This window comes from Channa argus, chromosome 13 (assembly GCF_033026475.1).
Source record: "Channa argus isolate prfri chromosome 13, Channa argus male v1.0, whole genome shotgun sequence".
Classification (NCBI taxonomy): domain Eukaryota; kingdom Metazoa; phylum Chordata; class Actinopteri; order Anabantiformes; family Channidae; genus Channa; species Channa argus.
In genome coordinates this window covers 18,343,347-18,366,645 of record NC_090209.1, presented here as the reverse complement: position 1 = coordinate 18,366,645, position 23,299 = coordinate 18,343,347, and the positions used below count along the sequence as shown (strand labels likewise).

The 23,299-nt window shown below is 39.7% G+C and overlaps 4 protein-coding genes and 1 non-coding gene across 8 annotated transcripts in view; 4 read left to right on the top strand and 1 right to left on the bottom strand.

The window, feature by feature from the left end:
• The window catches only part of prkar2aa (protein kinase, cAMP-dependent, regulatory, type II, alpha A), a 39,572-nt gene extending 38,043 nt beyond the window's left edge, over positions 1 to 1,529 (top strand). For both annotated transcript variants that reach the window (XM_067525850.1, XM_067525849.1), the window contains exon 11: positions 251 to 1,529. In XM_067525850.1, coding sequence (XP_067381951.1) covers positions 251 to 375 — 125 coding nt within the window. In that variant the 3' untranslated portion in view covers positions 376 to 1,529. The remainder of the gene's footprint in view (positions 1 to 250) is intronic.
• A 3,689-nt stretch (positions 1,530 to 5,218) lies between these two features.
• Positions 5,219 to 10,160, top strand: LOC137139090 (N-alpha-acetyltransferase 80). 2 transcript variants are annotated; one of them, XR_010916269.1, is made up of 2 exons: positions 5,219 to 5,595; positions 7,984 to 8,338. XR_010916269.1 is itself a non-coding variant. In XM_067525838.1 (2 exons), coding segments are annotated over exons 1-2 (1,080 nt in total). In that variant the 5' UTR covers positions 5,270 to 5,593; the 3' UTR covers positions 9,299 to 10,160. The 2 variants fall into 2 exon arrangements, 1 of the variants encoding a protein (XP_067381939.1); XM_067525838.1 differs by having other exon boundaries at positions 5,270 to 5,595; positions 8,221 to 10,160.
• LOC137140348 (U5 spliceosomal RNA) lies at positions 6,951 to 7,063 on the top strand. Its single transcript, XR_010916447.1, has one exon. It is a non-coding gene; the product is annotated as a U5 spliceosomal RNA (small nuclear RNA).
• A 71-nt stretch (positions 10,161 to 10,231) lies between the features above and the next one.
• Positions 10,232 to 13,912, bottom strand: si:dkey-20d21.12 (uncharacterized protein LOC556245 homolog). 2 transcript variants are annotated; one of them, XM_067525840.1, is made up of 5 exons: positions 13,811 to 13,909; positions 13,554 to 13,681; positions 12,625 to 12,770; positions 12,272 to 12,490; positions 10,232 to 12,084 (listed from the first exon to the last, which is right to left on the bottom strand). In XM_067525840.1, exons 3-5 carry the CDS (start codon positions 12,758 to 12,760, stop codon positions 11,948 to 11,950), a joined length of 492 nt encoding a protein of 163 aa, XP_067381941.1. In that variant the 5' UTR covers positions 12,761 to 12,770; positions 13,554 to 13,681; positions 13,811 to 13,909; the 3' UTR covers positions 10,232 to 11,947. The 2 variants fall into 2 exon arrangements, with proteins under 2 accessions (XP_067381941.1, XP_067381940.1); XM_067525839.1 differs by having other exon boundaries at positions 13,554 to 13,912.
• Positions 13,913 to 15,321: 1,409 nt separating this feature from the next.
• Positions 15,322 to 23,257, top strand: amt (aminomethyltransferase). Its single transcript, XM_067525837.1, has 9 exons — positions 15,322 to 15,547; positions 16,910 to 17,077; positions 17,213 to 17,293; positions 18,420 to 18,551; positions 18,637 to 18,715; positions 19,280 to 19,425; positions 20,424 to 20,604; positions 20,921 to 21,076; positions 21,727 to 23,257. Exons 1-9 carry the CDS (start codon positions 15,410 to 15,412, stop codon positions 21,900 to 21,902), a joined length of 1,257 nt encoding a protein of 418 aa, XP_067381938.1. The 5' UTR covers positions 15,322 to 15,409; the 3' UTR covers positions 21,903 to 23,257.
• Positions 23,258 to 23,299: the final 42 nt, after the last annotated feature.

Here is a 23,299-nt window from a genome sequence, read left to right as displayed (position 1 = left end):
CTTCTCTTGTGTACAAACTAGTTTAATTCTGATTTTTACGCCATTTTCCTATGGGCTGAACACTGGACACATCTATCACCTGCTGGTTTCATGTTTTCATTATGTTATATGATGCCTTATGTTTGCAGAGACTGTAGCCGTGTATATGGGATGACAAATGTAATTTGTTGTTGCATCCTACTGACTAATCAACTCAAATCAGTGTACACAGACTTGACTAACATCTGTGTCTCTCTCTCTCTCTCTGCAGTAATAGATGTGCAAGCATTTGAGCGCCTCTTGGGCTCCTGTAAAGAGATCATGAAGAGGAACATTGCTCATTATGAGGAGCAGTTGGTGGCCCTGTTCGGCTCTAGCATGGACCTGAGAGACTGAGCCTCCCACACCACCCTCCGTGCCTTCTATCTCACACACACATGCACATGCGAATGCACCCAAACACACACACATACATACATACATCCTCTCATGCTGTTTAGACTCATAATAAAACAGCCATGAAACATACACCAATTTCATATGTGCAAACAGTATAAACATAATCTCTCTCTCACACACATTTACACTGACACCTATTTAGGCACTGAGAGATGCCCACTTCAATTAGTCAACTCACCGTTGTGCACATACTAGCTCAATACACTCCTGGATAAGCTTACTTGTACACACACACACACACACACACACACACACACACACACACACACACACACACACTCAGAATTAGCTCAAGGCCACACACCTTGTTGCTTGAGCCAGCTTAAACCTCTCAGTATGTCTGTCTTTGCTGCGATGACCTTAATACAGGTAAAGCAGTGTAAGGACAAAAAACACAGAAAACGCCCATTAAAAATTTCATCGAACTTCAGCCAAGGACACATCAACACACACACACACACACACACACACACACGTACAGATACAGAAACTCAAACACATAGGCAACCACGTTTGCAAAAACGGACACATTGTGGTAAAATGGAGACAAAAAAACTTTAAAAATCTCTCAAAAGGAAAATAATTCAAAAATGCAAAAAAGAGAGAAAACTTTAAAGAAGACAGATACGTTTTAGAAATGTTTTATGAATATAAAAGACAGAAGCTTTGATAAAATATTATTTAAATTAAAAAAAGTGTTTCCTCTTTGGGAGGCCGGGGTGCAGAACTTTGTGTGCGTGCTCCATTTCTTCCTCTACTGTTGTTGATTGAGTTGAGTTAGTGCTGGTGATTATTGCAGTACCACAGAAGAAGCAGTGAAAACAATAACAACCCTATGTTTTCTGGGCCATTGTTATTCTATCATTGATGCCACACTTCATTGTATTGAATTAATTATTAATGTATTATTATATATTCATTTATTATGTTTTTGTTTTACTTTGACCAATTATGATAAAATTAACCATCCATCTCTGACAAAATGTAAAAACAAAATTCTATTAAAAATATTAGTGCTTATTTCTCCTTGATTATCCTTGAATGAGTTGTCCTGGGAAAAAAAAGAAAAAATAAAGCAAACATTTTGTTAACATCTTGCCTGTATTTAATTTCTCAGCTAAGAGTGCATTGTTTGTGACAGGCCTTTTTTATTTTTAGATGTGCAAATATGCAGGGTATTCACAAAATTAAACTGCAAAACAGGACACGGTGTTTGCATGGTAGCTTGCAATATTCAGTTGTAAGTCTCAACTGTTATCTGGTAAAATTGCCTTTTTTAGCACATTATTTTGTTGTAACTTTTCCAAAGGCCACATTCTACAATAGTTACAGTGCACATAACTTTTAGGAATGTAGCTACGCTGGTAGTCATGATTCAATTAATGAATGAATTCATTATGTTTTAACATAATGAATAATGTTTTTTCAGGGCTCTTACATTTACTTGATAAGGTATTTACATCACCTTGTGTTTATTGCAAAAGTTTATTGCTGTTGTAGATTTCATTTTATTTGGAAAATTAATATTTTCCCCCCTGAATGCAACCGCAAGGGGACACAAGCCAGTGTCTTCTTGTGCCAGTCCCAAGTATCGATAAATGCTAAGGGTTGTGTCAGGAAGGGCATCCAACGTAAAACACATGGCAAATTAAACATGCGAGACATGACTTTCACATTGAAAATGACTCCCATACCGGATCAGTCGGGGCCTGGGTTAACAGCCACCCCCACCGATATACTGTGTGTCCAGGAGGCCAGGTGGAAAGGTAGCAAGGCTCGAAGCTTAGGAGAGGGTTCAAGTTGTTTTGCCACTTTGGAAATTGAAAGTGTGATGTTCAATGTTAGTGGTTATGCCCCACAGGTAGAAATGTGAGTTAGAGAAGGAGGAATTCTGAAGTGAGTTAGATGAAGTGATGCAGAGAATCCCCAGAGGTGAGAGAGTGGTGACTGGCGAAGATTTCAATGGTCACATTGGTGAAGAAACAGAGGTGATGAGAATGTGATGGGCAGGTTTGGTCTTCAGGACAGGAACACACAAGGACAGATGGTGGTAGACTTTGCAAAGAGGAACATAGGGTGACATATAAGAGCGGAGGTAGAAGCACTCAGGTGAACTATATGTTATGCCGAAGTAACTTGAAAGAGATCAGAGACTGCAAAGTATTGGTAGGAGAGAGTGTAGCCAGACAACACAGAATGGTGGTTTGTAAACTGACTCTGGTGGTGAGGGAGATGAGGACTAAGTCAGAGCAGAGGACGAAGTGGTGGAAGTTGAAAAAGGAAGAATGTTGTGTAGTTTTTCACAGAGGTACTGAGACAGACTCTGGGTGGTCTGAAGGGGCTTTCAGATGATTGGACAAGTACTGCTAATGTGATCAGGGAGACAGGTAGGAGGGTACTCTGTGTGTTATCTGGAAAGAAGAAAGTGGACAAGGAGACTTGGTGGTGGAACAAGGAAGTTCAGGAGTGTATACAGAGAAATAGGTTAGCTAAGAAGAAGTGGGACACTGAGGGGACTGAAGAGAGTAGACAGGACTACAGGGAGTTGCAGCTTAATGTGAAGGTAGAGGTGGCAAAGGCCAAACAAAGAGCATATGAGAACTTGTATGCTAGGTTGGACACTAAGGAGGGAGAGGTGGATTTGTACAGGTTGTTGAGGCAGAAAGATGGGAAGGATGTGCAGATACAAAGGGTGATTAAAGATAAGGATGGAAATGTACTGACAGGTGCCAGGAGTGTGATGGGAAGATGGAAGGAAACTTTGAAGAGTTGATGAATGAGGAAAATGAAAGAGAACATAGAGTAGAAGAGGTGACTGGTGTGAAGCTGGATGTGGCAAAGATTAGTAAGAGTGAAATGAGGAGGACGTTGAAGAGGATGAAGAGTGGAAAGGAAGTTGGTCCTGATGACATACCTGTGTAAGTATGGAAGTGTCTGGGAGAGGAGGCAGTAGAGTTTCTGACTAGTTTCTTTAACAAGATCTTGGAGAGTGAGGGGATGCTTAAGGAATGGAGGAGAAGTGTACTGGTGCTGATTTTTAGGAACGCGGGAGATGTGCAGAGCTGTGGCACCTACTGAGGAATAAAGCTCATGAGCCAAACAATGAAGTTGTAGGAAAAAGTAATGGAAGCTAGGCTAAGGGCAGAGGTGAACATCATTTGTGAGCAGCAATATGGTTTCATGCCTAGAAAGAGACAACAGATGACCTGATGGAGAAGTACAGAGAAGGTCATAGTGAGTTGCATTGTGTTTTGGTAGATTTAGATAAAGCATATGACAGGGTGCCAAGAGAGGAGCTGTGGTATTGTATGAGGAAGTCCGAAGTGGCAGAGAAGTATGTGAGAGTGGTCCAGGACATGTATGAGAGCTGTAAGACCGTGGTGAGGTGTGCTGTTGGTGTGACAGATTGAGGAGTTCAAGGTGGAGGTGGGTCTGCATCAAGGATCAGCTCTGAGCCCCTTTTTGTTTGCTCTGGTGATGGACAGGCTGACAGATGAGGTTAGACAGGAAACTCCGTGGACTATGATGTTTGCAGATGACGTGATTTGTAGCGAGAAGAGGGAGCAGGTGGAAGGAAATCTATAGAGGTGGAGGTCTGCTCTGGAAAACAGAGGAATGAAGCTTAGACAGAATACATGTGTTTGAATAAGAGGGACCCAGGGGGAACGGTGAGGTTACAGGGAGCAGAGGTGAAGAAGGTGCAGGACTTTAAGTACTTAGGGTCAACGTTTCAGAGCAACAGAGAGTGTGGAAAAGAGGTGAAGAGATGAGTGCAAGCAAGTTAAAACGGGTGGAAAAAAGTGTCAGGTGTGTTGTGTGATAAGAGTATCAGCAAGAATGTGAGGAAAGGTGTTGAGTGAGACCAGCGATGCTGTTCGGCTTAGAATGGCACTGGAGAAAAGACAGGAGGCAGAGCTGGAGGCAGCAGAGCTGAAGATGTTGAGGTTCTTTTTGGGAGTGACGAGGATTAACTGGATCAAGAATGAGGACATCAGAGAGACAGTTTATGGTAGGTGTTTTGGAGATAAAGTTAGAGAGGCCAGATTGAGGTGGTTTGGACATGTTCAGAAGGATGCTTTCGTTGGTGCTGCCAGGCAGGAGGTTTAGAGGAAGACCAAAGAGGAGATTGATGGATGTAATGAGGGAGGATATGAAGTTAGTTGGTGTGAAAGAAGAGGAGGCAGAGGGTTAGATGGAGGCAGATGATTCTCTGTGGCAACCCCTGAAAGGGAACTGCCGAAAGGAAAAGAAGACTACTATTTTCCCCCATGATTTACACCCAATAACCTATAATAACTGAAAATTCCTTACGAAATGTTTTGCTAATTTATTATTTATTATCTGAAATCACTATTCAACCCCTTTGCAACATTGATATGTGGCTCCCGAATTGACCCTTCAGGGGTCGCCACAGCAGAACATGTTCCACATGTTGATTTGGCATTGTTTCTCCGCCAGATGCCCTTCCTGCCGCAACACTCCCATTTTTGTCCGAGTTTGGGACTGGCACCAAGGTGGGATTCTAACCCACTGCCATCTGCATAGCAAACCAATGCTCTACCGCTGGTCTAAATAGTTAAATACAACTGTCTATAAATAAGCTTCCATAATGTCAGGACAAAACTTAAGCTATATACATTTACAAGGTAGTATAATTTCTCTGTTTTTAGGTTGTAACTGACAGGTGATAATTCTACTTCTTCTATGTGTTTATTATTATTAGTAGTAGTAGTAGTGGAGTCGTACTAGATTGCGATATAAGAATTCATATTACATAGGGTGTTCATTATAGGTTTCTGATGAAAAGGAAAATGTTTTGAAAATGTAACCACACCATTAAGAGGCAGTTTACAACTGATTTTTATTGTGCAAAGTGTGGACAGAAATCTAAGTTGTAAATGTATGTTTGTGTAATACCACCCCCATCCTCCTGGAGGCAGATATCTCTTACACTCATAATATCAACAGCATCATTCCCGGTGACAGAAAAAAACAAGTTTCTAGGTTAATAACTGATCGTGGATCAGATTGTTCTGTCTCCTATCAAACGTTGAGATCCTTTTAGCGAGAATTGAAACTGGTCCCAGACCTGTCGTCAGTGTAACACGTGAAATCTGAGAGAACGAGCACCGGCGAAGAGCCACAAGAAAGAAACATGTAGGTAACGTTTTCAGCATGGGAAAAAAACCAGCGACAATGTTGATTTTTGTTCCCTTATGAACACCAAAGTTTCGTTTACTCCTAATAATACCCGATGTTATAGGGCCGAGTGCACTGTTGAAGCCATAAGTTAGCAAATGAGCTAGCTAGCATGCGAGAAGCGAGTCTTAACTGTCGGTTTTGAAGTTTTACCTTAGATGGTAGCGGAGGAGTGGGAAGAAGGAAGTGTGTGCGTGCCCCTTACGAATCAGAGGTGGAATTACTACTGACATACTTAAATGATCCATTACAAGTAAAGTCCTGCATTAAGGCCCTTAATTGAGTCAAGGCGCATACGTTGAATCAGCTAGATCCATTTGAGATAGTAAACAAATAAAAGTAGTACTTTACAGGACATTATATTACAGTAGTCCGTTTTTAATAGTCCATGTATATACTGCATCAGTGGCAGCTCAGGTCAGTCTCAGGTTTTACCGTCTGCTGAAAGAAGAGAAGCTCGTTTCAACAATGTATTTACAATGTGGACTTTAAACGTTATGCCTCCTTTTTAGAAACTGTTAAAATTGTTAATCCGAGGAATTTGTCACTGGAATTTTTGGATCTGCTTAGACATCAGTAGATTTCTTTGTTAGAGAATACAACCCTAACAGGTTGGGAGCCAGTGGCGTAATTTTTTTAATGCCACGTGTTTTGTAACCTGTTCAAATATCTTCCTAAATATATAAAAGCATCGCGTGTCAGGTATATGTAGTGATGTTTGAAGTATATCACCCAATAAACTACCCAGGTGTGTATATAAGTAGATCCAGCTCGAAATGTAAACTGCACAATACTCGTTGATGTCCTTACCGGTATATTAATCATCAGATTTTGTTTCACTTGAGGAAATAAGTTTGCATAACTTTAGTATTTGTGGATACCGCGCATGTTCGAACGCAGGCTCTGAAGCGTTTACTACGCATGCGCAGAACTTTAGCTCCAAAGAGGTAAATAAAGTTAATTTATGAATGACACTAAATACGTGTAATATCCTTGCTTTGTTCAGATGCCACATAACCACGATTCTGATAAGATATCTCAGTATTTAACAGGCGAAACTGTATCGTACTTCCAGAGGCGTGGCTATATTCGACATGTTCCCATAGTGCACTGCGCGAGTGCAACCACTTTTGTCTAAATACTCCAAGGAAATTTCAGTTAAACGTCGAGATACATCGAGTTACCAATGATAAAATGATCTTTTACTAGTCGACACAGAATGAAGTTGTGTGATTATAGACGCCGATCGATGAACCGTAACAGAGAAAGGCGAGGAGGAGAATGGGGTTCTGGGGTTTGCGCTCTATTCTGCACACTCTTGTTTCTCTTCAAATCGTATAAATCTTTCGCCTTTTACTAAAGATTTCCGTGGAGAGGAACAACAAGAGCTTTATCCAATTTTTTGATGCCCTGCTCACGCGGGGCTTTCTCTCAGTGTAAAAGTAAAACTAACCCAAGCAGCTGGCTTGCGGCGACATAAGTGATCAACTCGTCGCAAAGTCTTACGTCAGATGTTCTTCTTGCAAACACTGTTACCCAGTGTTTCACGGCTCATGTGTACTCTGACTTGTACCACTAGCGCCAGTTTGAGTAGGTAACGCGGCACGTTCGGAATTCAAAAGTTATGACGTCATGTCATACGACCAACCAGTGGATACGGTCTGCAACTGCGGTGAAGGATTTACTAAAATGGCGCTATTATCAACTATGTGTTTTATACTTGTATTCCACACTTAACGTCAGGAATGATTGTACTTTTTACTTCTCTACACTAATTCAACAGGTGTAGTCACTAATCACTTTATAGATAAATATAAGTCACTTGGTTTAGCTATATGATTATGAAATACAAATCAAAATGACTAATGCATAATTACTAACCCAGCTTTGTTGGCCTTGTACAGATGGCGTCAAGGCCAACAAGAAACTTTTGAGAGATAGTATGCATTAAAAGTCAGTGTTAATATTTATGTTTGAGGAAGATCTCTTACATTCTGAGTGACTTCTGTATGCACAGTATGTGTGCTGTTACTTTTTAATTTGAGCAGCCGAACAAGATGCCATCAAGATATCTCATAAATCATATGCAGAACTATGATTATGTCTAATGTTTGTATTACAGTACTTAAAAAGTATGGATTTTGCCTCTAAACATTTTTGGTACGAATATAATTGTCCAACCTTTGAGCTCAATTGCATGTTCTGTAGGTCAATTTTGTGCAATGTCTATTACAGAAACAATAGGTGTGGATTGTAAATGTTACAGTGCAAATAGAGAATATAGAAAGAGATTAGTGGAAGATCAACACTCTAGTTTTATCCTCCTATCTGTGTCTCCTCTTACAGGACAGCAGAGCTGAGCTTAGCAACTGTCAGGATGCTGGTTGCCTACACATGTAATCTATATGTATTCTCAGTTGCCAGTTCATTTAGACTTCTCTCAAGCCACGTGTTTTGCAAAGCAGACTGATGTAATCAGGATAACCACAAAATGAGAAACTGCACGTTCAATGTACTAAAAGTTTACACTTGGTCATGAGAAGTGAATGAAGACTGACTTTAGTTAAACCCTCATCACCACAGGTCTGAAACAATAACATGGACAAATTCCAAACCACTGACTGGTGAGAAGCAGAATGTTGACCTTCAGTCCATCTCCACATCAGACTGTCAATATGTTGACAAAGTTCATGATATCTCAACATTTGATGGAGAAAATAAAGAGAAGCTGCACACAGATGCTGAACAACCAGATAAGATTTATGCAGTTCCAATCCACCGGCGTCCAGACTTGCTGGTTCCCTGTGCAGACCTGGTCAACTCTGAGTGGCAGAGAAGTCAGGCTGCCCGTGTGCACTCCCTTCAGAAGTCTAGTCCAGAGTTCCCTGTCTCCCTGGTCCTCCTGCAGGGCCATAAAGAGAAAGAGAAGCTGCTTGGCCATGTTAGGATGTCCCTGGTTGTAGGCCACAGCAGCAGCCTGTTCATCGAATCTGTGGTTGTGCCCAAGGTGCAGCGAGGGAAGGGATATGGCCGGATTCTGATGAAGGAGGCTGAGCGCTATGCCAAAAGCCGAGGATACAAGCGCCTGTGCCTGACCACCCATGACAAACAGCACTTCTACGCACACCTTGGCTACGTGCTGTCGATGCCAGTGCAGAATGCAGGGTCCATGACTGCATTCGTCCCCATGGAGATGCTGTTAAAGTTCTCCAGAATGCAGAGTGAAGGCGCGAGCATGCAGAGAAGGACAAAGATGAACTCTCAAATACCACAAGGGAACAGAGACTCAGGTGGTGCTTCTGTTGTAGGGTCACCACAACCCAGTAGTTTACCTTTTCCTCCTCCTCCTCCTCCTCCTCCTCTTCCTCCTCCTTCTTCTACTTCCATCCAACTTCCTCCTCCTCTTCCTCCTCCTTCTTCTACTTCCATCCAACTTCCTCCTCCTCTTCCTCCTCCTTCTTCTACTTCCATCCAACTTCCTCCTCCTCTTCCTTCTCCTTCTTCTACTTCCATCCAACTTCCTCCCCCTCCTCCATTCAGCCCTTCTCCTCCAAATCCTCTTCCTCCTCTTGCAGGGCAGCTTGTCATTCAGACTCTGACTATAACTCCCTACAGGGATGCCAAAGGAGTTCCCATCTTTTGGATGCACAAAGATATTTGACGAAAACAGTACCAATCCCACTTGGAAATGCTTTCACCCGCATTAACCCAGATGTATGTTTTTTTCCTTCAATTATGTGCACACATGAAAATACACTGAATGGGAAAATATGCACAAACATATAAAGCACACACAGAATTGCAGAACAAATTAAGCCAAAGAATATCACTTAATATCATTTAAATACTAGAATACACCAACACTCACACAAATAGCAGATATAAATGTGATATTTGTTTCACCTCTGTCAATGCGCAAAAAGAGATGTCATGTACTGTAAACTATCAAACCAAACCTCTTATCTATTAACTATATGAAATTACAAGATTGGGAAAGAGTTGACATGAAAATAAATAATGGTTATTCATTTTAAAAATTTAATACTTTTAAAATGAAAATGAAGGTCATTGTTAAAATTTCTGACTTGGACTTTACTGGTTGCATGATAACAAATGGTGGTTTATCTACAACTCGTGTTTTGGTAGCCAACAATATAAAAACAAGAACCAAGAACAATTGCAAACTGGCTCGAAATAGTTTTTTAGTTATTGTTGTTGTTAATTAGATGCTTGAACTGTCCAGAATGATACAGTATATGTCCAAAGTTTGGCTATAACTTGCAAGACTTTGTGACCTCAAAACTTCTGTAGTCTGGAACCCAGTCAAGGTCCAACAAGCCATTTGCACAAGAGGTGAAACTTGAAACCTGCCAGCGCACACACAGTACACTGAGGAAGGCCTTTTCTGTGAAGTAGGACACATTTTGTGTCCAGCAGTAAAACTTTGAGAAACTGTTGAAGCCGGAAATACTGTTGAACTCAAAGAGGCCTTGTTACACAGAAGTCTTATTAAAGTTTTGATGATTTATTATATTTATAATATTGATGTTTCAGTTGCTCAGATCTTTCTGACATTTTATGCAAATAAAGATAATTTAATAAAATATTTTTGACTTGTTTATTTTGACATTTTATTTTTCATAATCAAAAATAACCATACAGGGTTGGAATATGTTCAAGTGCAAAAACCTTCATAAGAGCTATTTAAATTTATGTAAATATTTGCATTTCATTGAATATGGCAACAGACTTTAGCTGTAAATGTCAATAACTTTATCCCAAAGTAAAAAAAGTCCATAAGTCTTAAAGGCCCATTTATTCTTACACCTGTCAGAAAGGACACATCAGTGGGTGAACAGATACGGTGCAATCTCACCTCCCTGTCTCCTTACCTCATTTCCTTTCCCTGTCTCCTTACCCTGTATCTCCCTGCCACAGAACTTTACCCACGAAGAAGTTCTCTCCTCCACAACTCTTCCGCCTGGCTGCAGCACATCTGACCCTGCATGAACGGCCTTCCGTTGTGATGTGGAACATGCAAACACCACAAGTGGTGAACTGGCAGCAGAGATTCCAAAGGAAGATGAGTGATGTGAAGGTTGAATCATGTCAATTGGACGTCTTTCTTTTTGGTTAGAAACATTTCGCTACTTATCCAAGCAGCTTCTTCAGTCTGAATAAAGTGCCAGGGAACCAGTTATAGCCTCCAGAGTAGGCCTTTGTCCCACAACTGACCTGGATAGGCTTGTTCGGTGGGAGGTGGGAACAGGGTGAGCATTCTAGTGGAGGGTACTTTTCTGGTCTTAGTACAAAATGAAAATGTATATTTAGCCCATTCAGTGTTCTAAGGGATTAACCAGTGTCATTTCATGTCATACATGTATCCAAATGTTATAAATTAGAGATCATTGCAGTCATCTAATACATCTTCATTATGTGCTCCTTTTGAATATGATATAGTGCTATGATAAAGGGTTTCAAGAGTATAATTCTGACAGTATCCATTAACATATTACTTAAAATGCTGAAATTCACAAAACATATATAATGCAAACATATGCACAGAAATCAAAATGTCTCTTTGATTATTTTTCCTTCAATTATTGGACATAAGTTTCCTTTTTTTTTAAACTCTCTGTTTCTGGGAACTTTTTCTGAACTCTGCTCATCACAAGAGGGACAATTAAAAAAAATGACTGGGCCTGGGTTTGTAAAATCAATTTGAAAATTAAAGTTCTCTATTCCATTTAAAAGAGTAAAGAATAGTTTTAGTAAAAAATCATTAGGCAGAAAGTAGTTTACTTATGAAAGCATTATGATAGGATTAGATATAGTTTGGGCAGTTTGAAAAAATAGTATCCAGTTATAATAAGTTTTTAAAAAACAGTTAAACAGTAACGCAAATAGGCCAAATGGATACATACAATGTAATTTGCACACAGTGTGATGAACAGAGGTAAATAATCAATTGATCAATAATCAATGATATTTGCAAAAAGTGACCGGGTGAAATAGAACATCCAGCACAAGATGTGTCACTTAAACACATAATTGGAACATTTTAAATTGATTACTGGTTTTAGTAATAATAGTGACATTACATTATGAGATAAACCACCTCATGTCATACTTCATTAATGACAACATGAGTTTAAGAGTAAAGATTTCAGAAACCCCACATCTCCCCGTATCTAATGTTGAAGCACAGACACTATTTGGAGATTTTTCTGAAGACGTTTTCTTCTTTAAGCATGAAAATCCACTATTATGCACAGTCTGGTATTACAATGGTTCTCTGTACCAATCTTCCTCATGTTCCCCCTCTCACGGCCGTCAGGTTGCGTCTCAATGCCTGTAGTTCCTGAATCAGTAGTGTCAGCTCTGTGGCTGCAGCCTCTTTCTCCCTCACTGCCTCTGTCAGCATCTGGATCGCACTGCCCTGCTGGACTAAAGAAGAAACAGATCAAAGTAAACCATCAAGTCTGCCCATCTTGGGTTTCACTAAGATACACAAGGATAAATTCAGTCGTAGTAACGTCACAAATGCCCAGTAACCACTCGGGTGAAGTGTAATTCATAAAATCCTGGAACTACCAAGGGGGACACATCAAAATGAATGAATATGAAATCTTACCCAAAAAATAGAAGATGAGTAACACTGTTAGCAGAAGCAGAGTGATGATAGCACAGCCCATGGCGTAGGCGTGTGATGAACTGGGTGTCAACATATCCTGCAGACGGCTCTGCCATTTGCTGCTGACTGGGTGGGCTCTTTGATCCGCTGCTACTGTATTGCATGTTTGGAGGTTCCCATTAGGGGATGGTGTGTAAAGAGGACGAGGAGGTCTCATCCCTGAAATCACACAGCACATTCAGTCATGTAGTAGTGTATGTGCTTTTCAGGCTTTATCTGTAAGATCTGTGTGTGTGTGTGTGTGTGTGTGTGTGTGTGTATGTGTGTGTGTGTGTGTGTGTGTGTGTGTGTACCTTTGTGGCTGTGTTCGGGATGTGTTCGGTGGAGATCATTGATAGAGTCCACAGAATGTAGCTCGATCTCAGTGAGGTCTCTGTCACTGACCCTGTAGAACTGAGGGGTGGTCTGTGAGGAAGGAGGCCCAGACATCACACCTCCTCTTTAGGGTAAATTAAGCATGAAGAGATCGTTATTGTGAGGTGCTTCAAGATGACTCTCAACCAGTTAACAACTCTTTTCTAGTAAATAAACCTCCTAAAGCTGTGCCAAGCAGTCATCCACAGTGTTACCTTCCAATGGCAGTGAGATTTGAATTGTTTTTATACTGTCATTGAATCTCATTATAAATAAATCCTATTAGGTGACACCACCACACAGCACAAACTGGGATAATGAGATTCAGTGGATGCCAAGGGGGAAAAAAGCAATGATCTACAAGTTGTTCTGGCCATTAGTTTATCAACAAGTCTGAAGATTTTGTTGCTCCAGCATCACGTCGCCTGAAGGAACTGGTCTCTGAATCTAACAGCTATGATGTGTTTATAATAGACAGGCAGACGCCATGTGTTAGTACTTTCTGCTGCTTCATATGAGAAACAAGCCAACCACGTTTTTCTGAATCTCAAACACTTTCCTTATTATGGTAAATTCTTTCCACTTTGTATCATGTGAGAGGGCAAATAGATCATCTTAGTGTCTATATGAAGATGAAACAAGACAGTTGTACTTTATATGTAGATGATTTATCTGAGCTATTATTAGAGCTGGTTATCAAACCAATAAAGGCACTGATGGAATTTGAATCCAAGGCCAAAGGACAGAACAGGTTCCTATGCTATAACGGATGATTAACTTGATTACTGCCTGACTACCTGATTTACAGCCTACCTAACCGTTCTCAAGACACTTTAGAAAGACTGAAAAACAACTTTTCCCCACTTACCTTCTTCCACCATGAAAAAGAATGTGTTGGATTCTGCTTGTTTGTTCTTGTCTGTCACTCTTCACCCAACTGTTCACCCGGTCGCCTCATACTGATTGCCAAAACATGTGTCTGTACCCACAGGATATCTCAATATCCACACAGGATGTCCAGGATCCAGAAAGTGACAAAAGTAATCACATCAAACTGAGATCAAATCCCAAACGGTTTAGAAGGGATACTAATAAAATCTTTGATGTATGAATCCCAACGTGTACCTTCCTTCTCAGGGTCCTGCTCATGGTGAGTGTGTGTCACTGAGGAACTGCAGGACGCCCCAGTACCACCCCCGCATGTTTGTGTCCATGTTCCAATTTAACCCACCCTAGCTGTCGCGTGAGAGAGGTAAAGAGAGCTAGAGACATGGAGAGTCTTTAGAGCCCTGTTACCCCCTCCAAACATGCCCAACCCTGCAGGGCCATGAGGCCTAAAATAGCAGCAGAGATATGGGGTATTATTAGTTTCTCTGGCGAAAGGGTGACTCGGTGGTCTGAGTGGAGAGCATGATGGGGTACATATATAAACACACTGTGTAAATAATCATGTGATAAACAGATTTATTCAGTCTCTATCTTTAAACACGTTTGACATTTTAAGAAACTCTTGTGACACAGAATCTATATTCCTGTGAGAGCTAAAAACTAGAAAACATTATTTTTAATCTTTAAGATGTGTATATTTGTGTTAAAGAAAATACACTTGTTTAGAAAATTTTGTTTTCAGCTTTTGTGTTCGCAGCTATCCATCCAACAACTGTCCAGAAAACTTTTCTGTTAGGATTGTAGGTAACCTTTGTTTGTGCATTACAGTGGAGCAGTGCACCACCTCCTGTGTCAGCTAAGCCACTGTTCCCCTTAACTGTCATTTGTTTTTCAATAGAAATTTCAAGCTGGAAGCACTTGATCTTTTCCCACCTTTCAGAACCCCCGTCAGTTGTGTGGTTGTTAAAGGGCGACTTTCTATGGGTTTAACTTATGGGTCTAAATGTACATTAATTCTTTTAAACTTCCCTCTAACTACCCTATATAAAAATATTTGTCTGATTCTAGCCGAAAAACTCCTCCAGATGAGGTCACCTGTAGGAGCTCTGGAAAAGCAGGTTGACTAGGATTACAAACTGGATAGCAAGAGCAACGAGTTAACATAGTCTGAACTGAAGGTTCCTTAGAGTGATGTCACCGGGAGGCATTTTTTACAGCTAAAAGTAGAGGCATATTTTAATGTAAGGAAGTCAGAGGGTTTAATGGAATTTATTTACATGTGCTACCCAAACTAGAACCAAAAGAACCAAAATTTAAAATCAGTGAAGTTGTCTTTTAACTGTTAGCCCAAAGGTTTGACTATTCTTGATCTACCTGCAGGCGTAAGGCTTATTAAACCTCAGCTTAATGAATTGTTTTACCAGTGTATGGGTGTCTAAATATTTGCGCGTTACAATTACGGTTTAATTTTGTTAAACAAAAGGTATTCAGTTTTTTTAAGCTGACATATAAAGCAACGGTGCTATTTTTTCACTAATAAATCGACACACATGATCACTTTAAGCTGTGGTGTGTTAAGATCACCGCCTTTCGTTTCTAGTGAAAGTGTTAAATGGGACGGCACCACACTAAGCCCCGCACGAAAAAAAGAAAGTAATCAACTACATTCCCCAGAAATCTTTGCGCCTTCCTCCAATCAGTGACACTTTGTGTCTTTTTTGCAAGGAAAGCAGGATTCCAGTGTGTGGAGTCCAAAGAGTTCAGAAACACAGCGGAAGTGTTACCCTGTCAGGAGCACCCGAGTGTGCGCGCGGCTGCAGCGGGAGCTCAGGTGCCATGATGTGCGCACGGTTGTTGCTCGGGCCCGGGGGTTCGGGGCTCGGGTTGCGGGCTTCCTCAGAGGGTTTGCTGCGGGGCGCTGGAGCTGGATGTGTGGCCGGGAGGCAGCAGCAGAGACAGGCTTCAAGTGCAGAGGTATGAGAACCATGAAGCGTCCCGTCTCTCAACAAGTTATTCTGAGCTTTTTGCATTAACCTACTTTGATTCGCTCAATTCCGGTTTCAGACCGCAGGATGATTAAATCAGACCATAAATAATATTCTTTGGACGTTTATGTTGTACAAAGCTTAGCACGTCTCTACAATTCTCATGGTTATGCCTTTTTTTTTAAAACAACTGTACACCTTTTTTACACCTCTTGTAATTTTCCAAAAATGTAGGCCTGTATAACCGTGTGTGTCTTTATCGCCTAAGATATAAGATAAGATAGATGTGAAACTCCTACAATCTTCCTTTTGTGAAAAAGTTAAACAGTGCCAGTCTTTGCCATGATAAATACTATGCTAAATAGTGGGCTCAGCCGTTTTTAATGTTTTCCATTCCTTTGGAAGTTTAGGACGTATTTTATTGTCATAATTTAACAACAGTCCAGAAAACCACAGAATAAATCACTGGCTCAAATGTTTCTGCATGTTACAATAACCGCAGCCGAGTGTGTCCCAGCAGCAGTGAATTCATGCAGAGGTAATGTACATCTGTCCCAGCAGGCTGTCGTTGCCCCTCTCTCTGCCTGCTTCACTTCAGTAAGCTGCACAGAATTCATTCATTTAGCCCTTTAGCAATTGATTCATTATTTTCTATGCTGCAAATTCACAGGTTTTGGTACTGAGGAGGATATTACTGAAATACTATAACAGCCATGAGCTACTCATTCAGTTTGTCTGTTTATTTTTAAAATAATAATAATAATAGATGATTTTGCACTTTTTTGCACATTTTGTAAAAACCCTTTAGGGGTTAAGTAAAGTGCAGACACACTCCACTGTTCCCTGGCTCGATCAAAGGTCAGAAATTAGTCAGAAATTAGGGAACAGAAAACGCAAGCATAGGAATGGGCTGATCTAATATTGTCTAATCAGACTATAAACTGGGCTTTATATTTAACAAATAACAACTACTTTAATATTCGAAAATCATTCATTATAGAATCATTAGAGAATTATCAGTTTTAAGATTGACAGCAAAGTTTTTTTGGGGGGGTTATTAGGTTGCTCAATGGCACTAAACAGGAATACTCTGTACTTGCATGGTAAACAAATTAAACCTTTCACTTTTTGTTACAATGCAGGCTGGTAAATCATTTCAGAAAAATGTTAAACTCATTGAAAAACAAAGAAACCTTTCTGAACATGCATATTTTCCTTAGCATATAGAAATTATCTTTATTATCTTCATTACATTTATATGGTTTTTGGAGTGTTTTTATTTTTAAAACAACTATATCACAATATAACTATACATCTTTATATGTATATATTTATATATTATTTCTCTCAGGCTGCCTTGAAGAAGACTCCGCTGTTTGACTTCCACCGAGACTATGGGGGAAAAATGGTGGGGTTTGCAGGCTGGAGTATGCCCGTCCAGTATAAGGATAGTCACATAGCCTCACACATGCACACCAGAGAGCACTGCTCAATCTTTGATGTCAGCCACATGCTGCAGGTGAGATGCCAGAGGACACGGTTTTTATTTTTTTCTAGTTTAAGCCCCAACCCACCAGATGTCTATTGCTGTTGCTATATTTAATGTCTTATTTCCTATGTCCTATTTAATTCCTTTTTGTTTTTTCTCTGTCAGACCAAAGTCCATGGCAAAGACAGGGTGAAGTTCATGGAATCTCTGGTGGTTGCAGATATTGCAGAACTAAAGGACAATCAGGTGATATGAAGGCTTGTTTCACCATAAACCTTTATTGTCCACTTGGGGCAGTGAAAACAAGTTTTAAACAGCAGACTTCTTATATTCAATGGTGATAAGCTGAACATGTTGCAAACAGTTACGTTTTTACACATCCAGAAGGTCCTAAGCAACATTATCATTATTTTGAAGTTGTGTTGTTCTCTGGAGACAACACAGATGAGAGCAGTGAGCCGGAAACAAAACACAGTTGCAGGACAGAAAACCAAAACAATGAGCCTAATGACGCTGAGACAATGTTGAAGAAATTGTATTATTTGTATTATAACTGGAGAGGAAGTGATTGTTCTCTGTGGATTAATGATTAATACAAAAGAAAACTCTCCCATTCTTCCCATTTTCCACCATAATATAGAAGAGAAGTCTGTCTGAATAATTTCCATGGACAGCGAATCACCAATGATACTTGACCAGTTTATCAAACGTCAGCTGTATGTAATTATTTCAGCTCAGAAAGGATAACGTTGACCAAAAGCAGGTACCTTATCAACAGTGTCTCCACGGTGAGTCAACAAGTGTATTAAACGGCCTAATTTCTCCCTCCAAAACCACTTCAGCAAGACAGTCAAAGTTGAAACCATACCCAGGGTTGAGCATTAACACGCTAAACGAGCACCTTTCATTAAACACGCATATTTTTTAGTGAAAGGTAAACTGATCGTTTCTGTTTGCAAGAACATGAGATTGAATGTTGTTAACACACAGGCTCTACACAAGCGACAAAAGCTTTGTTCAGTTAACATGTTCGTTCCTATGCTCTGGTCAACTGTCAGCTCTCCCTCATCTTCCCTCAACAGAGAGGCATTCAGGGACTGTGCAGAGTGTAGGTCAGTTGTGTTCCAACTAAAAATATTACCCCAGTCATTTGAGAATTATCTCTCTTTTTCTTTTTTCAATAGAAGCTATTCAAACTGGTGACTATCTGGTGACAATTGGTGTATTTATTTTTTTAATAAAAAAATATTGCATTGTTAGTCTGTTTTCTCCAATATCGTGCAGCCCTAAAATCCAAACTTTACCTACAAAATTTCAAATATTTCTAATCATTACCCACTCTTCTTTTTCTTTCTCCTCCCTCACCCCTTAGGGTACATTGTCCCTCTTTACCAATGAAAAAGGAGGAATCATTGATGACCTCATAGTGACAAAGACTAACCAGGGCTACCTCTATGTTGTCTCTAACGCTGGTTGTGCTGACAAGGATTCTGTTCATATGAAGGTGAATACAGAGAAACCGTGTGTAGACAGATGGGTCTGAGGTCAGGTAAACTGATACAAAGTGTTTGGTGTGTGTGTGTGTGTAGGCCAGGATGGCAGAGTTAAAAGCTGCAGGTTTTGATGTGGATCTGGAGTTCCTTGATGAAGCACTAATTGCGCTACAAGGTAAAATATTTAGATGGGCTTTCTGTCCCTTTCTTCCTTCTTTTTTCCCCTTCTGTGTCCATATCGTTACTTGGGAGGTAGCGGACTTGTCCACCAACCGTAGGCTTGTTCATTCCAATCCTGGCTCCTCCTGTTAAATGTCAAAGTGTCTTTGAGGAAGACACTAAACCCCAACTTAGCTGCTCCTGGTGAATGCAGCTCCCCCATCGGTGTGTAAGCACTTACATTTTGTTTAAAGCACTTTGAGCACGGATAAGGTAAAAGCTCTATATAAGAGCAGACCATTTACTTTTCATCCTTTCGTTTTGTTCTTTTTGTCACCCTACCATTTTTTTTCTTCTTCATCATCTGAGTCTCTATTTTTTGTCTCTTACGTCCCCTTCCTTCTCTTTGATTTATTTGAACATTTCTGTTTTTCCAGTTTGACATATCAGTATTTTCTTATTATTTCATGTTTATGTTGCAGTTTGTTTCTGGTTATTAGACTACTTGACTTCACTATTTCATGACATTTTGCTTAGATTATATAGATAATTCGATAATTTATTATCTCTGTGTTGCTAGGTCCGACAATGTCGCGGGTGCTTCAGGAGGGGATAAAGGAGGACCTCAATAATCTCACCTTCATGACCTCCACCCTGGCCACTGTGTTTGGTGTTCCTGACTGTAGGGTTACCCGCTGTGGATACACTGGTGAGGATGGGGTGGAGGTGAGCATCTTTCTTCTTCTTTCTTTTTCTCATTTATAATATTGATCTTCATCAGAATATTTTGCATTTTTTAAATTGTTGTTTGGCAGGTAACACAACACTTTGTGCATTCACCATTTTATTTGTATCACCTATATGACACCTAGTCTTTTAATACTGCTTACTTAAGATGGACAGAGCGGCAGGAACAGACTGACTGTTTCAAGTCTATCTTAAAAGGGTAGCAGCTGTGTAGGATTATAATAGGCATCGTGAAAAAATTTAGCCTGATGCTAACAGGAGCATGCTATGACAATACTAACCTGCTCATGTTTAGCAGTTATACATTTTTTTTACCATCTTGGTGTTATATGCCAGCATGCTAACATTTGTGAAATAGCCCAGAACACTACAGCTGAGGTTGCGGAATGTTTTGCAGGTATTTGGTAAAAAAGAAGTGGACAAATTAAAATTGTAAACTAATGTTCGCACAAGGTGAAATGTGAAGGGATCACTATATTTATTACAACTCAGTCTGAAAACGTTTAAAAAGACATTCACTTTACAGAGTCCACTTTCATAGATGTAAAGATAATTTGTGATTACTAGAGCCTTTAATTTACAAATTTGGCGTGTAGTGACAATAAACACAAAGACCTCAGTTAGTATTAATCTACTTTAACGCTCTTCCCTTTTTTGTTACTCTTGTGGTACATAGTGGTTCTCTCTTGGTAACACTGTTAAAGACTTGGTAAATTTATGTTTGTAAGGAGCTTGTTACTTGATTTTGAATTTATAGCTGATTTATTATATGGATAACTTGGGGTGTCCTGCAAAAACTTAATGCTACATAAACATCAAAATAAAAAACTGTACAACCTGCTCTTTGACGTTGTCAGTAGCCTCTTAAAAAATTATGGCATTAAAACTGTTTGATCTTAAGTACTTATGAGCTAAAATAGGCTGTTTTCAGTTCATAAGACCCAGCTCTACAGCTTTCCTGCATCTCTGTGTCTCAGATTTCCATACCTAAGACTAGAGTTGTGGAGCTGACTGAGAAGCTGCTGGCTAACAGTGAGGTGAAGTTGGCCGGTCTGGGTGCAAGGGACAGTCTGAGGCTTGAGGCGGGACTTTGTCTCTATGGCAACGACATAGATGAGACCACCACACCTGTAGAGGCCACCTTAGTCTGGACCATAGGTGACGTTTCAGTGTTATTTTGATTTATTTATTTAATCAGTTGTTATTTTTTACCCTAAAAAGTAATTTGCCAAGCATACAATTCTTGATTTAGTTTTACAGATACACATTAATATGTAGGGGACAATCAGAATTCAGCTAAAGTCAGTTCAGAACTGAATGATCAAAGACAGAAGGCAATCTGGGCTATTTGGCATGATGAATCTGGTGAACAACAAACAAACCTGGCAACAAAGATTGGAGAAAAAAAATGTGTTCCTCTATTCTGTTGTGTGTATCCTTTATAACTTGTATGTCTTTATATTCTTACACTTAGGAAAGCGTCGGCGTCAGAATAAGGATTTCCCTGGTGCTGACATCATCATACCTCAGATCAAAGCCAAAACAGCCAGGAAGAGAGTTGGTCTCGTGACCACCGGTCCTCCCATCAGACAACACACACCTGTTCTCAGCCTTGATGGGAAGGTCATAGGTCAGAAAGCAATTATTATAGGATAGGTGAACAGGAAAGACCTGTGGTCGATTTCTATTTTAATTAACAATAGTGGAATACCATGGCAGCAAGGTGTTGTAGTGGCTAGTGCTGCCACTTCAGATGCTTTCTGGCCTTTCTGTGTAGAGTTTGCATGTTCTTCCTTTGCTTGCATTGGTTTCATCTGCATACTCCCGTTTCTTAAAACAGTCCAAAGACATGCAAGTTAGGTTTATTGGTGACCTGTAGGTGTAGATGTGAGCATGTCAGCGTACATCTCTCTGTGTTAACTTGAGTGCATTGTCGTATACAGCCGTGTCCTTCTGATGCTACCACTGCGAGCCACCAATATAAAAATCCTACACATTTTAGATTTAATAGACAATTACTATAGTTTAACACATGTTGACTTGAATAGCCATATTGTGATATAGGTGAGAAAACTTGATTTAAAACATTTGACTGCATAATTTAATGTAAAGTTCAAGCGAACTAAAAAGTAGATGTACAGACAGGTCTGCTGCTCATGGGAAAATAATCTTATTCACAGACTGGGACCAACTTTTGGTATAGAAGATTTTATAGTGGCTTTTTTTTTGTCTGTAGCTTCCAGATAAATTTATTTTCCACTTGTATTTTATTTCATTTAGGTGAAGTGACCAGCGGCTGCCCTTCTCCATGCCTGAAAAAGAACATTGCCATGGCTTACGTAGATGCGGAGTTTGCTAAGAATGGAACAGCCATCCAGGTCGAGATTCGAAAGAAAGCAGTGCCGGCCACCATCAGCAAGATGCCCTTCGTCCCCACAAAATACTATTCTGGATAATATATGCATATAAAGTAAAAACTTATATAAACACACATACACAAACTGGATCATTCCTCTGTTATGTCACATATGTTTCCCCCCTGGGTGGATGTACAGAGAAGTGTGAGCAATTTATAGATGAGATGTGTAGAATAAATTACAAGCAATATTTGTGAGTCTAAGAATATATGTAGAGGCAGGCTTATTCCTGTCCGGTGATCCAAAAAAGTTTCCACTCCAGAGATCGTTGTATGACAGACACTGAACATTTATTGAATTCTACATTCCACAATTGAGCGGATAAAGTAATTCCACCGAACACGGTAAGAAACAGTGTACCTCCACAGCTACACACTTTGCACTACTACCTTGTTGAGCTCCCTTACTACCTTGTAGCTCCAACAGCTACAACTGATTAGTCAAAAGTTTAAAGGCAAACACTTCAAAGGCAGTGATGTGATGTCATTGATTATTGGTACACTTATACATACATTTAATTTACATAACCCTTCAAGACACAGTGACTGCAGAAAAAACAACACAACAAAAAGAGAAAACTCCCGTTGGCTCATACAATATATGTATGACTACAATATGGACCTATATACTCATATATTTGAAAGTGGACACAACACTGAGCCTAATCAATGCATGACGCTGTGGCTGCGTGGCTCCATTAATCACTAATATATTAACTTTTTGCTGTAGAACAGGTTTTGCTAATACAATTTTGTGCTGTGCTGAACCAAAAAAAGCATTCCAAATGGTTCTTTCAGTAAACCACTTCATGCCAAATTCCCATTAATATTGTTTTTATGTAAACAGCTTGATTAAGGGATTAAGCCTATAACTTTTTAACATAAAAGTCCTGCCTGAAATTTACTAATTAACACAAACATGCCAGACCAGTTTGTAGATTTCTGTGGTATTTTGTGTTAAGAGGCACATTTTTTCTCAATTCGTTTGTTTTGGGGTAATTTTTCAGGCATTCTGCTTTTCTCTATTGATATGAAACATATACCTAATCACTGCATTAGATAAACCTAACTGGTTTATTTAGACCTTTGAACCTTTAAGAGATGTTTATACTTTGTTGTGCAATAATAGACTAACATGAGAAGATATTTTTAATCTGTTTATTCGTCAAACTTTTTAAAACTAGGACATTGTCTCTATTGTGGAGCTCTGTATATTTTAATTAAAATACACTGAAGATAGGAATTACTGAATAGGAATCTAATGATTTTTAGGTTTTTTTCAAGGTATGCTGTATAGACTTTGCTAGTTTGCTTAATGTTTATGTAAACATTAAATTAATTTTTTTAGGATGTACTTTTTTTTTTTTAAATAAAGCAAGTTTTCATTGCCTGTGACTTGCTGTAATGTTTTAAAGAGAAACTGGTATGAAAATACGA